Source organism: Nuphar pumila, chromosome 16, assembly GCF_984573655.1.
Source record: "Nuphar pumila chromosome 16, dmNupPumi1.hap1.1, whole genome shotgun sequence".
NCBI classification, from domain to species: domain Eukaryota; kingdom Viridiplantae; phylum Streptophyta; class Magnoliopsida; order Nymphaeales; family Nymphaeaceae; genus Nuphar; species Nuphar pumila.
This window is the reverse complement of record NC_143264.1, coordinates 83,391,214-83,405,574: the sequence shown is the minus strand read 5'-3', so window position 1 is coordinate 83,405,574 and position 14,361 is coordinate 83,391,214. Positions and strand designations below refer to the sequence as shown.

The 14,361-nt window shown below is 37.1% G+C and overlaps 1 protein-coding gene across 2 annotated transcripts in view; it reads right to left on the bottom strand.

Moving 5' to 3' along the window:
- Positions 1-306: 306 nt before the first annotated feature.
- Positions 307-14,361, bottom strand: part of LOC149813886 (autophagy-related protein 3-like) — a 32,266-nt gene continuing 18,211 nt past the window's right edge. For both annotated transcript variants that reach the window (XM_089990713.1, XM_089990714.1), the window contains exons 5-11: positions 14,106-14,266; positions 12,588-12,673; positions 11,737-11,788; positions 9,338-9,403; positions 8,777-8,904; positions 3,135-3,238; positions 307-668 (exon numbers count right to left, since the gene is read on the bottom strand). In XM_089990713.1, the coding sequence (XP_089846839.1) occupies positions 3,145-3,238; positions 8,777-8,904; positions 9,338-9,403; positions 11,737-11,788; positions 12,588-12,673; positions 14,106-14,266 (587 nt within the window). In that variant the 3' untranslated portion in view covers positions 307-668; positions 3,135-3,144. The remainder of the gene's footprint in view (positions 669-3,134; positions 3,239-8,776; positions 8,905-9,337; positions 9,404-11,736; positions 11,789-12,587; positions 12,674-14,105; positions 14,267-14,361) is intronic.

Here is a 14,361-nt window from a genome sequence, read left to right as displayed (position 1 = left end):
GCCTCTCTCTCTCTCTACGGAAACGAGGTCCAAACACCCCCCACCCACACCCGGCGGACTTCTTTTCCGCCCAAAAGGGGGGCTCCCGTGAAACATGGGGCTCTTTCCTCGTGGAAAGAGACTCCCGTGTTTCAACGATAGTTTGTGGGGCCCACGGAAGCGCATGGGGGCACCAAGCGTTTCGACAGATCCCTCGATTTTCTGTGGCACGCTAACGTGCCTTTAGCAACTTACAAAAGCTTAAAATTTCCATGTACATATACCACTAGAAAAGTCGTTAAAACTTATTTACAGAAGAAATAAGACTGAGCCAATTCGAATTGATTACGTAACTTCTCCCAAAAGAAACATGATCAATAACTTTTTTTTTCGAATGAAATATACAAGTGACCTCCCGTTAATTTAGACCAGCCTTTCTTAAAGCGGCAACTGTTGACATTGCATAGTCACTTCGTCATGTCAGAAGCCCATATAAAAAAGGCGATTGGAGCCTATAACAATTTACATTTTTTTGCATTGCATATCAAATAAAGGAATTCATCACAGTTCCTTCGAACACATCAAAACCAAGTCTGATGAATGTTATGTATAGAGAGGCTGAAAGAAGAGCGTCTTCCTCTGGCGAGGTACCGTTTGAAGCCAAGGAAGCAGCATGAAATCCTGTGAACCTGAAAGAGTAAAAAAATGAAGATAATATACAAATAAGCCCAACACAGATAACATATTACCATCAATAAGAAAGAACCTCAAAGCTACAGATCAACATTTTAGCACCTTCAAACCAGAGACCACAAGGCTCTGCTCATCAGGTAGGGACGATTTGTAAATGTCACCAAGTTGACAGGATGTCATTAGTTCGAAACCCACGGGTGGAGGGTGTACTCGCCGGTGGGCAGGGGGGACCTCAAAGGTTTTACCAACCAGAGGCCAGCCAATGTGAGGTCGGTGATTGGGGGGGCTGTTCCCCTTGGATTACCAAAAAAAAGTCAGTATCTGTACTCGACTCGTACTTGACTCTATCAAAATTTACATGATTTCGGAAGAGCAAACCTCAGGAACACGCCAAGTCAAAATCTATCTATTCAAAAGTGGTACGTGGTGAGCCCCTAAAAAGACTAGTCGGGGACTTAGCGAGAGTAGGCAGACTAGTCAGTACCCCAATTAAAAAATAAAAAAAATACACAAAATATGTAAACAGACTTGCTAAAATTAATAGCATGTATACAACATAAAATCAATCAATAATAAGCAATAGACAAAAAATAACATGTGGAACACTGTAAAGCGATGTGAATAATTGAATAAACAAACCATACAACTAACAATGTGAATATATTATGTTACTAACAGAAAATTTCATGTTTTTCAGAAACACAATATGTCATGCCTTAATCAAAATCTAGAATCATGTTTTTAACAAAACATGTACTCAGAGAACCATGATATATAAAAACAAAAAAAAAACAAAATATAGACATATGCCTACACAAAATTCATAAAATGCCATAACAGAATCATGTTTTTACAGTTTTACCTAAACATGCATTCAGATTTCAGAGAAACATGATCTATAAAAACAGAAAATTCAGAAATATAGTTATATATTAACACAAAAATTCTTTATATAGACGAGGAAAAAAAGAAGAAAATAAGAAAAGGGGGCAGAAAACGAGAGACGAGAAAAAAAGAATAGGAAAAAAAAGAAGAAAAGTGGGCAGAAGAGGGGAGATGGGAGAAAAAAAGAAGATGAAGAAGACAGAAGAAAAGGGGGCAGAAGATGGGAAACGGAGAAAAAAAAGAAGGGGTGAGTCGGGTGGTAGGTGAGGAAAAGAACAAGAGGAAGAAGAAGAAGAAGGAGAAGGGGTGAGCCGAGAGAGAGAGAAAGAGAGGTGTACCTGGCACCAGAGAGAGAGGATGGTGGCCGGTGTCACCTCCTCCGCCCTTGGCATGCACGCGCACGCAAGAGAGAGAGAGAGAGAGTAAAATGTGAAAAAGTAAAAGGGCGGTTTTTAATACATTTACTACATAAGTCATAATACAGAAAAATGTTTTTTACAAGACCATAATTTTTTTTAAGAACCAACATTTAACTTGACGTGCAAACTGCTTGCATAATGCACTGTTGTACCAATATAATGACAAACTTAAGTTTGCATGTTTGTCAACCTTAGGACATTGACAAGAGGTTTCCACGAAACTGGCTGGTGGAAATGAGAAACTCCAATGACAGACAGTAAAGCAAATGCAAAGAAATCCTCTCGTGAAAGAGGAACAAGCAGGTTAGAAGTGGGGACCTATCCACAGATGTTGATAGCCAAACTAGAGAACTTTCTTGGCCATAGACATTAACAGCTAAAAACAAATGCAAAGGATGCACACATGCTCATAACGTAAAACACTTTATAGAGAATTTGTTATAGAACCAGACGATCTGAAGGCACAGTGGTGAAGCAAAGGTACTGATGCATCAGCTACATGCGAGACAGAGATTTACAGGGAGAGAGAACAGGGCATGACTGTCTGTGGAACTGGGCATGAATGTCATGCAAACTTGGCAGCACTAGAAATGGTCCCCATGACATAAGGCTCTGGTTACCTCCTGCCTCAAGCTGGCTGCAGTATTCTTATTGACAATTCCACTACTTGACTAGAGACAATTTGTAGTTCTGCTTTCAATAAGAAAATCATCTCATTGTACAAGTCAATCCGTCATACAAGTCTAACACCTTGGCTTTGAGCACAACATATATTACAATAATCATACCATACTTAGGTATATGCCACAGTCAAGGCATCAATTGGAACAGTATTGTTACACCAATCTAATTACATTAGAACTGGCAAATGAGAAGAATACCCCTTATACAAATTTTTTTATGGAGATTTGATATTCTTCAGAACAAATAATGCAAAACTTTAAAAGATACAATAAAAGGGAAGAACCACACAACAGTTTACATCTAATGAGAAAGTCATATAGGTGTACAAAGTAAATAAAATTGTTTAAGCATCATTTGTATGCAAAGTTTTACACATATTGGCTTCATATTTTGTAAGAGTGCTCAAAATATTCAACCATGATCACAATTACCAGCCACAAAAAATTGAAAAAGAAACCTATTGACAAGGATTACCTCTTAATCATCAGTTGGCCTTTCCCATATCAAAGTCAATTGTGTAGTCATACTCAATGGTTGGGATCACAGAAGCCACAAACTTTAGAAATAAGAAAAGGTACCTGCAGAATTGTTGCTCAAGATTTGAGTCAAAGAACATTAAAGAGAAAAAGGATAAGGAAAGCCTTTCAGATAATATGATGATATGGAGAGAAGAAACAAACTTTCTCTGTGTATATGCATGTGTTTATGTGTGCATTCAGTAATTAAATAAGCAAAATAATACAAGAGAGTGCCTCTTATGGGCTTACAAGAACACAAAGCCCACTTATGGGTCAACACAAGATCACATGCACATAGGCCACTTAGGGGCCAAGAACACAAAAAAAAATATAGGATTTTATTGAGAGTAAAATGCTTGAGAAAGCATTAGAATACAAGAAGGGGAAAACCCTTATTTATACACAACTGAACCAACATAGAGCCATTGGGACCTTCCCCAATGGCTAGAAATAGAGCCGTTTGGGGGGGGGGGTTACCTAAATGCAACCAAGCTATAAATTAAATACTAAGTCATAAAAAATAAAGACAGAATATGAAAGACTATTGTGCCCTAATGGGCAGCCTATTACAATAATGTGAAAAGACTAAAATGCCCCTAATGGTATTTTCTATTGCAACAGTGTAAATACTATAACATATATATATATATATATATATATATATATATATATATATATATATATATATATATATATATATATATATATATAAGTCACAAGTACTCGGCAAAGCAGGTGCTGCACCCGCGTCGATGCGACGCAAGTGCGCGTGCGGCACCGGGTGCGGTCAACACGACCCTGGGTGTGGTCAACGCACCTAGGGTCATTTTGGTCCAATTTTTTGGACGTTAAAAAAAACAATGAAAAAGGAGGATTAGGGCAAAAAAATTGTCCTAATCTCCTCTACTCTCTTCTCCCGCGCAGCTCGAGTCCTCCCGACGCCACCTCCTCCTCTCCCTCATCGCAGGTACCCTCTAGCTCCCTCTCTCTCTCTCTCTTCTTGTGTCAGCAATGGAGGGGTTGATCTCCCCTGCTCCCTCTCGCTCTCATGTTGGGTCGGCAAGGGAGGGGTTGACCCCCCCCCCCCCTTCTCCCTCTGATTTTGGCAGGGGAGGGGCACGACCCCTCCATGTTTTCGACAGGGGAGGGGTTGAGCCCCCCCTCTCGCTCTCTTGTTGGGTCGGCAAGGGAGGGGTTGAACCCCCCCTGCTCCCTCTGTTTTCGGCAGGGGAGGGGGCCGAGCCCCCCCCCCCCCCCCCCCCTACTCCCTCTGTTTTCGACAGAGGAGAGGCCGAGCCGCCCCTCTCGCTCTCTTGTTGGGTCGGCAGGGGAGGGGTTGAGCCCCCCCTCGCTCCCTTGTTGGGTCGGCAGGGGAGGGGTCGAGCCCCCTTCCCTGCTCCCTCTTATTTCAGGGGAGGGGCAGAGTCCCTCCCTATTTTTGGCAGGGGATATGTGTGTGTGTGTGTGTATATATATATATATATATATATATATATATATATATATATATATATAATGTTTATATAATTGATTTAAAATTTTGAATGTATTTTTTTTGTGTTTTCAGGATAAAAATGACGGATAAAGGAAAAGGACTTGCGTCATCCTCATCCCAACTTTTGAGTTCTGCTGCTAGTTTTGCGGATAGTTGTAGTGTGACTGAAAAGGTGGGGCCACTATGGGTACATATAGATAAACTTGAAAAAACGGGAGAAAGATGTAGTGGAAACAAGAGATTTCGATGCAAACTCTATGAAAGAGATTTTATTGGGTCTTATACAAGAGTGAAAGCTCATTTATTGAAGATACCAGGACATGGCATTTCAGGATGTAAAAAAGTTGATAAAGCAATGCGAAGACAATATAAGAAAATACAAGAAGAATATGAGAAGAGAAAGACAATAATTGATTCTTGTGCAGTTAGAGTTGCATTTGCAAGCCACCAAGAAGATGCTGAAAAAAAAAAGTCAATGTAGAAAGTAGAGGAACGATACAAGCAGCATTTAATACATATAGAAGAGAAGAATTGGATAGAAAAGTTGGGAGGTATTTTTATTCTAGTTCACTCTCATTTAATGCAGCTAGAAATCATTATTGGAAGGATTTAGTAACATCCTTGGCAAATTGTAATTTGAGTGGCTATGTGCCTCCAAGCTTAAAAAAAATACTAATCACACTTCTTGCAGAAGAGAGGGCAAATGTGGAGAGGTTGTTGGAGATTAAAAAATATTCATGGAAGCAAAATGCAGTTTCTATTGTGTCTGATGGATGGACAGATATTTAAAAGCGTTCACTGATCAATTTCATTGCTTCTACGCTTAGTGGCTCAATATTCTTGAAAGCAATTGACGCATCTGGAGAATATAAAAATGAGGAGTATTTGAAGGGGTTGTTTATAGAAGTCATAAAAGAAGTGGGTGATCAGAATGTTGTACAAATTTTTACATACAACGTTCCAGTTTGTAAAAGTGCAGCCTTGAGTTTGAAGAGTGACTACCCTCATATTTTTTAGACTCCCTGTGTAGCACACAGCTTAAATCTGACCTTAAAAGAGCATATGCAACACCAAAAAAGAAGAAAATTCACAAGCATATGTTTTATGTTCATGGATTGAAGATTTAGAAAGAAATGTCAAAAGCATTAGAAATTTGGTTGTTAACCACCATCATGCTAATGTTATATTTAATAGGCATTTTGACTTGAAATTGTTGAAGGTCGCTGAAACACGTTTTGCGTCCATCATTGTGATAATGAAGAGGATTAAAAAAGTGAATAATGCTTTGGTTAGCTTGGTGATTGATGAAAATTGGACATTCTAGCGTGCTGATGATGGTGTCAAGGCTCAAGAAATTAAGAAATTCATTATTGATGATGAGTTTTGGGACAAAGTAGTATACTTTCTTCAATTTACCCAACCTATTTGGGAAATGTTGAGAGAAGTTGATAAGGATGAGCATATGCTTCACAGAGTTTAAGAAATGTGGGATATTATGATTGAAAAAATACAAGTTTTCAAGCATGAAGAAAAAAATCCTGCATTGGATGATTCAGAATTTTTTAACCATATTCATTCAATTTTAGTCAGAAGATGGGATAAGAGCAAACACTCCTTTGCATTGCATGGCACATTCTCTTAATCCAAAATATTATGCAAAAAAGTGGCAAGCAGATGGTATTGGTCGTGTCCCTCCAAATTTAGACTCAGAGCTATCAAGACATAGAAATATGTGCATGATAAAACTTTTTCCTGAAGCATATCTTCTAAATCAAGTCACACAAGAGTTTGAAAATTTTTCATCTTCGAGATTATATGGATCAGCATTATTCGCGAGAGAAGGGGATAATATAGATCCTATCACATGGTGATCAACATTTGGATCAGAAACACCTTTTCTCCAACGTCTTGCATTATGATTGTTATCGCAACCTGCTAGTTCATCTTGTTGTGAAAGAAATTGGAGCACATATTCTCAAATTCACAACGTGAAGAGAAACAAACTCACAAGCAAGCGTGCAGAGGATTTAATATATGTTCATTCAAATCTTCGACTACTTTCGCGAACTAATGATGAATACAGGTACTAATTTGCTCTCTTAGTTATTTGATTATTTATTTTTTCATTTTTCATTTAAATATACTTTTATTGTATTTAACATTTTCAAATTGGGTTTGTAACGCAGACAAGGAACATCCAAATTTTGGGATGTAAATCCAGAAGAGTGTGACTTCGAGGGAGACCATGATTTCAACATGACAAACATGGATTTATCTGAGCCCAATCTTCCTTCTAATGATGCATTTGATGATGAAGAAAATTATTAAGATCCATTACTTTTGGTATGTAATTTAGTTCTTTTCTGCTTTACTTATTTGATTGATATTTAGGTTGATTTATGTAATTGTTTTACTTATTTGATTGATATTTAGGTTGATATATTGTATGCATGATGAATGATATTATGACAATGTTAACTATTAAAACTTCAAAATTATATATGTATATAATATATATATATATATATATATATTTATATTTTTGCCATGTCGCACCCCCGCACCCTAGGTTTTTGAAAGTGCCGCACCCCCCCCCCCCGCCCCCGCACCCATGTGACTATATATATATATATATATATATATATATATATATATATATATATATATATATATATATATATAGAGAGAGAGAGAGAGAGAGAGAGTAATGGGTAGGTGCGAAATGATGTGTTAAATGAGTTTTTCAGGGTTTTTTTGTTTTATTTTTAAATTCTGACAGTACAGATGTGATCTATGTACTTGATTTTATAGGGAATCAGCTCTTGAAGTGTTTGATTCCAACACATGGGTGGGTTTTTATAAGGTTCGAAAAATCAACGGTCCAAAATCTTTGTAAATTTTTTAGGCTCCAAATATCATTTTTTCATCGAAAACACAAGATTCAAGTGTGGATTCCTCATAAATTGACCATGCCCAACACATTTATGGGGTCAGAACTGCGAAAAAAACACTGGAAGGGCAGAAAAACCCATTTAGCATGTATCATTTAGCACGTATCAATTTTGCACCTATATATATATATATATATATATATATATATATATATGTTACAACTTGGCACATTCATACATCTGTGTATGTGACAATATGGGTGAAAAAGAGTGATGAGTGAAGATTAGATGTCAGTTTAAAGCATAGAATTTGGAGTATAAATTGACTTCCAATCATGCTTTTTTTTTTGGAAGAACAAAAGTTGAACAAAAAAAAATATCACAGCCGCCTGGATAATGATCAATAAAGGTTGAAAAAGAAAACATAAAAAAGGCACAAAGTATCCAAGAGAAGAGGATCAAAAGAAAAGAAAAGAAAAATCGTTCCATAAATTCACCTAAAATTATGTTAGCAAGTAAAGGAAGATAATAGAGAAATCATGCACAATTCATAAAGATCAAAAACACAAACAAGATCCACATGGACTAAATGATAAACAGAAAAAAGCAACAAAATGGGACACGACATGTTTGGTGAACACTGAACGCCAAAAGCAAATTAAAAAGGGAATAGAAAAAAGCCTTGGAAGCCCATTTACTTTTGAAGGTACATTCTACCACAGGCATCATATTGTTGCTTACTCCGAGTTCTCCAAGGAACTTGCACTGCAGTGCAATTTCCATGGACAGCAATTCATAAATTTGATGAGACAAAGCAGAAGGAATAACTTGACATCATAGCAATGAGACACCAAAAGAAAAAGGGGGAAAAACATCATATTTCTAGCACCCAAATTTAGACCATTCTTAATCAAGAAAGTTTGCCCCAAAGGTCAATTTCATGTTGCTAAGTCAACCCAGAAAGCAGTCAAAGTAACAACAGCACTCTCCGGGACAGCTTTGACTCAAATAATTTTGACTGCTTTGTTGGCGACTTACCAATTGAAATTGGCTCTTGTAACCTTTCTTGATTAAAATTGGTTTAAATTAAGGTGTCTGCTTCTCAAAAACACTGCACGCTTCAAGTTATTTACTTGAGATTTAAAGTAGTCATAATTAATCATCACTTTCATCTCTAATTTACGTAGATGAGAGTACTAGAAAAATAATTACTTGTCAACTTCTGGTTCAACTCCATGTGACATTAGAACATCGATGATCTTTTTCATCACAGCACCGTGCCGACAAGGATGTACAGAAGCATGTTTTCCAGGCAAGTGAGGATGGTCCTCAATGGTGACCTATACAGAGCCATAACAGGGAGAAAGAGATAAGGCTATAAGCCACTAAAACCACAATGACAAACACCATACAAAAGCATCCAAAATTAAAAGCAAAAGCATGTAATGAACTCGAGGCACATTTCCAGCTTCAGCAGGTCATGTATGACAACCTAATTGTGTGTAATTGACTATGAAAAAGCAAAAAGTCAGAGATGGCTAGCTAGTGCATCCATGGGCACAGACACGCATACATGATGGGGCATGGTCATTATACAAAAGATATGCCTACAAAGAAATGGTGTTGTGCCTAAAGGGTCAAATAACATGTTCCACATTGAAGGAAACTATGTGAGCCTGCTTATTGTGAGAAGGCAGAAATTCAATAGAAACAATATCTAGTATTTGTTTATCAGAAAGCAAAGGAAAATAATAAACCAATACAAAAATGTACCGTTTTTCTAGCATGGTCTTGACTAACATCTTCCAATACAAGCTCTGGTTGCAAAAGCATCTTGGACTGCAGAAACATACAAATCGAACCAAAGACTTCAAATGTTGTATTAGGTTAGGAGGATAATACAAAGAAAACACAAACAGAACAATCATTTTTTCAAGAGGAACAGACAAAAAAAAAGTATGAGATGAAATATCATACTTTCTAGAGGAACAGAAACTATCATTACTGAAGGGTTCCAGATTCAAATCCTACCAGGGACTATCACCTAACTTAACAATTAGAAAAAGGAAATTCCAGAGTCCAACGACCTGTGGAACTGTCCAGGCGCATTTGGAAAAGATGGAAACAGGCAAAAACAAATGCCAGTGGTGCTTTAGATATAGCAGTGCAATACATAAGTGGCATTGCATATATTCACTATCTAGACACGGCGTGATGAAGAACATGAACATTATTTGCACGAGGTAATAATTTCACACATCCCACATCCTTCAACATGGACACAGATACAGAGGATGACATCAACAAAGATTTGGGGCAAATTTACAGGAATTATATGAGAAGGATGACATAAGTATGTGAGAATGTTTGTGGGTCTGCGCATTTGCAAGCACATATGTGTGACTTCAAATTCAAGAAGTGCAAGTATAAAATTATGTCTCAAATTTATCAAGGACTGTGACTAGAAGTGATGCCAATCATGAAGTATAAAAAAGAAAAGCAGAAAATAACACCAAAAGCACGATTCAGAGAGTAAAAGATAAGGTCATGGACACAACGTGACCATGTGTACCCAGCAATTGACTATAGCTGGTGCAGTTTTTCAATCTTGTGTTATGTACAGATATGCATGGCCAGTAAGGTGTCCCCATGTCATAAATCCCACCACTTCAAAGAAACGGCTGGGTTCATGCACTCCATAAGTGGTTGACCCACATTCACATTTGTGTATTCTCTTGTTTGGTTGTCATATTCTAACCCAGAGTAGCTTTCTTAGAAAGGCTCCTTATATAAGAGGAAAGCCATAGGATAGGAGACTCTTGGCAATTTTATTATCATAATATTGTCATGAAAGAGTGAAAAGTAGAATTAGTATGCATCGCAAAGCTCTTTTGAAAACCATTGTTTAATTTTTACAATGTAATTTTACCTTTCCTGCCCATCGCCTTGTAAATATGTTACACGGACATATAGGAACTTGAAATGTTGGTGTCAGACATGGTTAGACACGGACACATCTGGACACGCCATGGACATGCGATTTTTGCAAAAAAGTGTGAGTGTCCAAACTGGACACGTGTGTCATGTGTTGTACACGAGGACACACATACACGAAGTGTCCGACACTTGGACACAAAGTGTCCAGTTTGTAATACAGAGTGTGACACTTAGACACGAAGTGTACAGTTTGTGACATGGAGTGTCCAACACTGGGACACGAAATATTTTGTTTAACATATTTAAAACTTAGATACAAAGTGTCCAATACCTTAGACACAGTATCCAATTTAAGACACTTTTAGGTGTCATGAACACGAAGTGTTCAGCTTAAAACAATAATTAGGTGCCTCGGAGATGTAGTATCTAGTGTCATGGACATGAAGCATCCGAATAAGAGACTCTTAAATGTCTTGAATAAAAAGTACCTAGTTTAGGTACACCGATACATTTATATGTCTTGGGCACAAAGTATCCGACTTAGGACATATTCATGTTCATATAAATCATCAAAGATCAAAATTGAATAAAATGGATATAAATTTTTTGTTTGATTTAACACATTTTTTTATTATTTTTTGCTTTCTTATATATATTATTTATTTATTTATATTTATATATACAGCCATGTCCAAGTATCGAGTTTTCTAAGACTCGCCGTTTCCAACACTCTGTACCTGTGTCCGACATCAACACCCTCGTCAGTGTCCAAGTAACATTAATAGTCCAATGCTGAAGAAGTTTGTGGGTGTATAAGTGTAAATTTATCCCTTGCATTTAAAGAAAGATCAGAAACTTCAAAACATGAACAGAGGGAGAAAATGCTATCAAGAAGAAAACAAGCTAGATTCAGAGGCCTGCTTGTGAGAGGCATAAAACTAACTTCACAAAATCTCATTACTGTTGCATATAATACAAATTTAGACATGCGATTTTTTGCAAAAAAGTGTGAGTGTCCAAACTGGACACGTGTGTCAAGTTCATCAACCAATCAGCTCTTCCAGAACACAAAAGAGGGAAAATTCATGATTAAAATAACAAGCATGATGATGATACCATACATAATATCTTCTCACAATGCAAAGCATTTCACTCATCAATGTTTCTTGCATGCACATAATCTAATACAGAGTCATTCCTCTAGGAAATAAACAGTTAAGGTGAAAAGAAGTAACCTCATCATATCCTGTAAGCCATACCCGAGGAGTTTGATAATATTTATCATACCTACAGAGATTAATTAAACATGAAACGATGGATCAGTTTGAGTTACTTAACAATGGCAATGAGAGAAATGGACTAGTCCATGTTATTGGATCATGTAAATAGAAGAGAGAGAGAAATTCCACACCATATGCATGCTAAAGCATTAGTAATCAATTCGATTGTACTAAGTTGCAACCACAGGTTGCTAACTTTCAGCCAACTTCAAATACAGAAGTTTTTACTATATGCTAAACCATGCTTAGGGGCATATGGATTCACTCCATCAGCACAGACTGATGCTTTTCAACAAGTTAGAACACCACCAAATTTGTAGAAAAATTAAGTTTCTGTTAACAAATTGATTTTAAACTGTTTGTTTATCATGTAGCAGACATCTAAAATGTTCTACTGAGCAGCATTAACATCCTATCACCATGACCATCTTTCATTCTGCCTTGTACTAAAATTATTTTAGATTTCCTTGTTCCATTAAACAAAATAAAAACAGTGAAGTACTATGTTGCTACTCCTAGCATTATCAATAAGTAATTCCTAGTTTTTAATGGGAATGAAAAGGAAAAAAGAAGCAAGACTATGTAAACATAACCATAATAAAATATAGCCATATAGAGCACAACCGCATGCTAAATTTCCGGAACAGGATTCATCTTAGCAAAAATTAAACAGTTAAAAAATCCAAACTACTGGATGATCTAGCTGTTATAACATTCTTATTGTGACTGTGAACCAGAGTTGCAACTAGTAGCCATTAATCTTTCATAAAAAGAAAGCATGCATAGGAACATAGATAATGCCTTACGTGATACTAACGTCATATGTTCGGGTGCGTAAAATATTGTCATCATCTGGTTCATTTGCCACCAAATATGTAGAATCAAGTGTGGCCTGCATTGGGCAAATGATGCATGAGACTCCACAATCGTGATACTCAAGATTTCTACTAAATGTGTTTCAAATAAGAAGGCAAAATCATGTTTAGCAAGCATTAATAAAATGCCAAAATTGCATAATGCAGCTAAGGGTAACTATAGTCTATATGGAATCAAGTGTTCATCAGTCACCCACAAACCCATGCGCACGCACACCCATAACACACACTGGAACGTATCAACACTCACCACCCACAAAAATGGCCACACACACATATTTGCATTCCCAAAGATGGCCAGATACACATACACATAAAAACAGATGCATAGAACCACAGTAATATATGTGCACAACCCTCATAAACATCATAAAAAAAAAGAGAAAGAGAGAGAGAGAGGCACAACAAACACGCTTACACATGCACATGCACATACAACACATACACAGATGCATGCACCAACATATACAGCCCTAAAACCAGAAAGAGCTACACATAAGATCCGATGTATCTGATCCAGTTACAGAAAACATATGAGCATTTCTCTCTCGCTTCCTTTTCTTTTACTTATCTGTAACCCCTTACAGTATACATTCAATACTTAAATTTATCCATCTACCATTCTAACAATATTGTAGATCCAATGGTTGTTGAGTATATAGCATGCCACACCAAGGTAAAAACCACAAGGTTTATATCTGCCATTCCAACTGCACCCACCATTTGGCTCAAACAAGCATATTCACTGCATAAAATACAAATTGTGTCCACAGGGAGAAGAAACCCTCCCTACACCCAACACCAGGGAGAAAAAAAAGAAGGGAAAAGGATAAGGAGCGATATGAGCTCCATGAGGCCTTATAATGCGTACAGCATATCTTGTTTGCATAAAGTTCCAACTTTTTTCATTTGCATGACCATGGTACAAAGAGGACAACTCTATGCAAAAAGAAAAAAAACTGTTGAGTGAAAGCATTGCTGCCACACATGAAATAGCAGATTGCTGCTTGTGATACGAGAATCCGAACAGGGAAAAACAAGGGTCTGCTTTCATTTCACCCTTCAGGATGACAATAGACTACAGAGTGATGAGAAAGAATGGAATGAGAACAATTTCATTTCTGCAAAAAAATGTGTTCGAGTGTTGTGACTTTGCAACTGAAAGTAGGAAAAAGACTTCAATGCCATTAAGAATGTCCATTCACTGAAATCTACTAGAAGACAAAAAAACACTCCCTATCATCCTAGTATTTTCCCCATGTATGAGGCAACTCCTCCGAGTCAGCAAGCAAGCTAGTGGCAATGGGTAAGTCAGAGTCTGAACTACATTCAGGTGGCATCAGCATGATAGATATCCTGTACTATGTTGATGAAATTGAAAGCATATCAAACATGCTCCTTTCTACTATGGAACTATCAGAAAAAATATTTAGGAAAAAATCAGCATACTGCATCAGTTTCGTGAACGGATTCAGGATCTTCATATTCTTCCATGTCTGGAACATCTTGATCTTCAGCTGCAAAATAAGTGGAAATAGACTGAATAGTCCTTGACTTGCCAGTTTCAGATGTTTCCATTGAAGGCAAATTCTCTTCGCTATTTTTATTATCTACAACAGGAAGAAAAAAAAGATATTTATCAGTATTAAAATGCATACGCTGGAAATATCTGCATACAAGTTTGTATCTTCTGGAAGTTCAAGAT